Here is a 6,034-nt window from a genome sequence, read left to right as displayed (position 1 = left end):
CTTGTATTATTTTTGTTTTTTTCTTGGGAGGTACGGTTTGTGGGCTCCAGGCCTTTGGTTCCTTCTTCTTTGCATAAAAAAAAAATCTAAAGCCATTGCTGTCCACGTCCCAAGCACCGTGGCGGCCTATAATGCCATGCCAGTGGTGATTATCTTTACCTACCCTTGCATTAAAATCTCCATGCAGGATCAGGCTGTCATTAGGTGATTTTTGAGTGAATGGTGGCATCCTAAGAGTCACAAAGGGAATAATTAAGGGAATCATTAAGGGAATCACAGGTTTTGACACAGGCACTGATGAGTGTCATATATTAGCCTTTAGAGTGTGGTACGCGCCAGGACATCAGCCTCTCTCAATGATATACCTACACCGCTTTAAACACAACACTCCTCTCGTTCCGGGTGTAACGGGGGAGGAAAGGAAGCTGGGGAGATGGAGAAAGGAGGGAGGATGGAGGGAAAAACGTAGAAGGGAGGGAAGGAAGGGGGATTGACGTGGAAGGAGGAGAGGGTAAGCGAGTAAGGAAGAGGGCAGGGCAAAGAAAAGGAAGGCGGGAAGAAGGAGGAAGGAGGGAAGATGGAGGGAAAAAAGTAGGAGAGAGGGAAGGTGGAGGGACTGACGTGGGAGGAGGAAGGAGGAGAGGGTGAGTGAGTGAGGGAGAGGGCAGGGCAGAGGGTTGGAAGTCAGTGTGTGTCTTGGCTTGTGGCGTGAGGGTGTGCTGCCTCCTCTTCACACGTCCCCATCACACAACTCGGCTCTGAAATGACCGAATAATTCACCATGCGTCCTACAACACAGCCGAACATGTGAGTCTCTTTACACTCGACATTGTAACAGACTAGATAATATTTGTGTATATAATCATTTTTTATTAACACGCTTCAGTTTTTCGAAATTTATCGAAAAAAGTCCACCATAACACTTTTTTTTTTTTTTTTTTTTTTTTTTTTTAGAATAACAGAACAGAGGAAGGAAAAACAAATGAATTAAAAACTAATCCCTACACCCGATTACTGGTGACCTCTGTTCATAAAATATCTGTAACAGTTGGACTTGAACAGCTGTGGGTTGAAGTTTGGAGGGAAACAACTTTGGGGAAGCGAGTTCCAGAGAGATGCAGTTCGGGGAATGAAAGAATTCTGATAGGCAGAAGTTGTGCAATATGGCTGAGTGACATTCCAGTCATGAGCGCTACCAGATGCCCGTGTAGCACGAGGGAAGGCATGGACAGGTGGCACCATGGACGCAACTTCGTCGGAGCATTTGCCATAAAAATATCTGTAAAATAATGCAAGGGAGGCAACATTCCTTCTTACTTGCAGGGGAGGTAGTTTATTTGTAATGGCAGGGTTGTTAATAATTCCAACAGCTTTGTTCTGAATTTTGTCTAGTTGTTTTAATGCAACCTCTCCACAACCATTCCACAAGGGTGAGCAATATTCAAGCTGAGAGCGCACAGGACTCTTATAAATTATAGCCAACTGCTCGTCAGTGAAGAAGTTACGGACTCTGTACAATAATCCAAGTTTCTTTGAGGCGGTTTTAGCAAGTGATCTGACATGAGAGGTCCAGCTGAGGGCACTGTTAAGTGAGACGCCAAGAATTTCAATACTTTTGGAGATGGGAATATTAGTGGCACTGAAGGTATTATACGAATCTGGCAATACCTGGCTATTAGACTACTTGGGTCCGTATCATCGTCGGGTAAGGAGGCTCCCTAACACCTCTTCCTTAGCGACTTATTTTTGGATGTGGCTGGTTAAGATCCGCTTGTATGTTAATTACGCAGAGTACGGCGATACTGGAAGAATTTGCATAACACAGAAAGGAGGGTAAGGTGTAATAAAAGAGATAAATGGCGTAGAAAAGGGTGTTTGGCGATATTGGAGGAATTTACGTTAACACAGAACAGACAGTAAGGTGTAATGAAAGCAACTAGGAAGCACTCAGACAGCGCATACCTCCGTCAATGCCACTGCCATTACAAAGGATCCGGATCCGGATCTGCCTCCAAATCTAATCAGTTCTTTCTTGGTCCATGGTCCGCCGTTCCACAAAATTCATTGAAATTCACTGAGAACTTTTGGAGATATTGTGCGGGATACGCCGGACCCGGATCCGGCCCAAAATTTAATCATTTTTCGTTGGCCCATGGCACAGCCTTCCACAAAATTTAATCAAAATCAGTTCATAACTTTTTGAGTAATCGTGCTGGCAGACAGACAGACAAACAAACCAATCAACGCGGGGGAAAACATAACCTCCTTTGTGGGGGGAATAAAATCTCTTAGAGAAGTGTGTTTGGCGATATTGGAAGGATTGACATAACATAGGACAGTAAGGCGTACTAGCCAAAGTAAATCGCTTAGGAGAAGGTGTTAAGGAGCTTCCTTAACAGACGTGAAAGCATGCCATAAACAGCAACGACCAAAGAGCAGTTGGAAATAAATGCAACATGAGAGAGAGGAATGTGGGAAGCATTACTCATGGGTAGCTAGAGTTGCCTGTGGTGCTGGGTCATTATTATCATCATCATCATCATCATCATCATCATTATCATCATCATTATCAACATCTTCACCACCATCATCATTATCATAATCGCCATCACCACCACCACCACCACCATCATCATCATCATCACCACCACAACCACCATCATCATCATCTTCACCATCATTATCATTATCACCACCACCACCACCATCATCATCATCATCACCACCACAACCACCATCATCATCATCTTCACCATCATTATCATTGTCACCATTACTGCCATCATCATCATCTTCATCACTATCATCATCATCATCATCACCACCACCACCACCATCATCATCATCATCATCATCATCATCACCACAACCACCACCATCATCATCTTCATCATTATTATCATTATCACCATCACTGCCGTCTACCACCACCACCACCACCATCATCATCTATAATCCTATAAATTATACCTATCTACCTGCAGACTCTCTCTCATCAAAATTTGTTATATATACGAAATTGTACCGTTTTAGATCCCAACTCGAATGCCCTTTGTTTACATTTGTGATCTTCGCTGGAGGATTCGTTTCTGTAATGATAAATAAATAATTCAGTTATAATCCTTCAAATTATACATATTTACTTGCAAATTCCCTCTCGTCACCAAAATCTGTTATATATACGAAATTGTACCGTTATAGATTACCACTAGAATGCCCTTTGTTTACATTGGTGACGCGCGTGGGTAGAAAGACTGAAAGGGAGTGTGGGAGGAAGTTATGGGGTTTTAAGTGATGCCATTGGTGTGGGTTGGGCATATGGGGGTGGTAAAGGTGTGATTTTTTCTTCTTCCTTGTTTATTTTCATATGGGTAGGCGTGGGTGGATGGAAATGGGTGAGAATAAAATGTGGGTAAGGGTGAACGAACGTGGGTGGGACTGTGAGGGTGATATGGGTGTCATTTTATTGAATTACGTGTCTATTTGTCAACTGGGTGGGTGTGGGTGGGCATAAATGGGTGTGGAAGAATGTGGATAACTGAAGGTGGTTTGAGTGTGGGTGGATGTGGGAAGATATAGAGGATGTGGATGATTTGGATGGATATAAATGGATGTGGAAGAATGTGGATATGAGAGTAAACTAAGTATGGGTGAGTGTAGAAAGATCTCTACTCCCTTCATTCTAACTTGGCCTAAAATTATCATCTCTCCGTCTTGAATGCTGAGTTGTAGCAATAGAATAACCCCAGAATATGATGCTAGTCACGAAGAAGTGCTATGGAAACAATGTAGAGCCATATTTCATATTCTGCCAATGGCTTCGTGAAATGAGCTGCAAAAGGACGAAAATATGGACCAAGTTGAAGTGAAAAGAGTATAGTATTGTCATTATTATTATTATTATTATTATTATTATTATTATTATTATTACTATTGATATTGTTATTATTATTATTATTATTATTATTATTATTATTCGTTTCGTATCGTTTATAAATGCCCCAATATGCCTGCATGCGTCAGCCTTGGTCACTTACTGGCTGTTCTCCATGCTGCTCGATCTCTGGCAGCCTCCATATTCAGTCCCATATCCTGAGGTCCTCGTCCCAGGTCTTTTTCAGTCTGCCACACATCTCACCTTCTGCACCCAGCTCACCATCACCTTAAACAATAAATTATAGTAGAGTTAAGATCTAGAAATAGGAGAGAGAGAGAGAGAGAGAGAGAGAGAGAGAGAGAGGCAGTGGGGTCTATAGATCTGTGAGAATTCTTTTTCAATACAAGATTATTTTGGTTAATTTCTCTCTCTCTCTCTCTCTCTCTCTCTCTCTCTACCATACCCCAGCCTATACTGGGAAAAGGGGTATGTATGATGATGATAATAATCATAATAATCATAATAATAATAATAATAATAATAATAATGCTACTTTTATATTTTTATTTATTTATATCATTGTTAATTTAAGACTGTTATTTTATTTACATGTATATCTTTGTGTGTGTGTGTGTGTGTGTGTGTGTGTGTGTGTGTGTGTGTGTGTGTGTGTGTGTGTGTGTGTGTGTGTGTGTGTGTGTGTATAATCTGTGCATGAGTGTGTGTGGGTGGGGATAGGTATTGTGTGTGTGTGTGTGTGTGTGTGTGTGTGTGTGTGTGTGTAATCTGTGCATGAGTGTGTGTGGGTGGGGATAGGTATTGTGTGTGTGTGTGTGTGTGTGTGTGTGTGTGTGTCTGGTAGGGTATTTAGGGTGAGTGTTAGGCTCATCAACATAGTCGCTTGGCTCCCTCATCATCTCACACCCTCACACTACACCCTTACACCCTCACACTACACCCTCACACCCTCACACTACACCCTTACACTACACCCTTACACTACACCCTTACACCCTCACACTACAGCCTCACACCCTCACACTACACCCTTACACCCTCACACTACACCCTCACACTACACCCTTACACTACACCCTTACACCCTCACACTACACCTTTACACCCTCACACTACACCCTTACACCCTCACACTACACCCTTACACCCTCACACTACACCCTCACACTACACCCTTACACCCTCACACTACACCCTCACACTACACCCTTACACTACACCCTTACACCCTCACACTACACCCTTACACCCTCACACTACACCCTTACACCCTCACACTACACCCTTACACCCTCACACTACACCCCTACACCCTCACACTACACCCTCGCACCACACCCTTACACCCTCACACTACACCCTTACACCCTCACACTACACCCTTACACTACACCCTTACACCCTCACACTACACCCTCACACTACACCCTTACACTACACCCTTACACTACACCCTTACACCCTCACACTACACCCTTACACCCTCACACTACACCCTTACACCCTTACACTACACCCTTACACCCTCACACTACACCCTCACACTACACCCTTACACTACACCCTTACACCCTCACACTACACCCTTACACTACACCATTACACCCTCACACTACACCCTCAAACTACACCCTTACACTACACCCTCACACACTTCAACACACACACACACACACACATACACTTTCTCTCCCCCCCCCTCTCTCCCCTCTCTCTCTCTCTCTCTCTCTCTCCATTTCTCTTCCCTCTACTCTTTCTTCCTTCCTCTTTCCTCCCTCCTCTTCTCCTCATCCTCCTCTTCCCTCTATACTCCTCCTCCTCTCTTCCTCTCCTCCTCTCCCCTCTTCCTCCCGTCTTCCTCCCCTCCTCTTCCTCCTCCTCTCCCCTCTTCCTCCTCTCTCTCACTCCCCTCTCAGTCCTGTCTGTTCAAACCTGCTTCCCTCCCTCTCCCCCTCCTCCCTCCCTCCCCTTCTCTTTCCTCCCTTCTTTCTCTTTCTCTCCCCTCCCTCCATCACTCTCCCCCTCCCCTCTCTCCCCTCCTCCTCCTTCTCCCCTCCCTCTTCAAATTGCAACCTATCCCTCCCTCCCTCCCTCCTTTCCTCTCTCCCTCCCTCCTCTCTCTCTCGAAGGAGGAGGAGG

The 6,034-nt window shown here is 44.4% G+C and overlaps 1 protein-coding gene across 1 annotated transcript in view; it reads left to right on the top strand.

The window, feature by feature from the left end:
• The first annotated feature begins 700 nt into the window (after positions 1–700).
• The window catches only part of LOC145409946 (uncharacterized), a 51,786-nt gene continuing 46,452 nt past the window's right edge, over positions 701–6,034 (top strand). Inside the window, exon 1 of the mRNA XM_080280206.1 lies at positions 701–807. Within this exon, the coding sequence (XP_080136332.1) occupies positions 782–807 (26 nt within the window). The 5' untranslated portion in view covers positions 701–781. The remainder of the gene's footprint in view (positions 808–6,034) is intronic.

This window comes from Coenobita brevimanus, chromosome 83 (genome assembly GCF_032717465.1).
Source record: "Coenobita brevimanus isolate Jiangsu-jjx chromosome 83, ASM3271746v2, whole genome shotgun sequence".
Lineage (NCBI taxonomy): Eukaryota > Metazoa > Arthropoda > Malacostraca > Decapoda > Coenobitidae > Coenobita > Coenobita brevimanus.
This window is presented reverse-complemented; position numbering and strand designations above follow the sequence as displayed.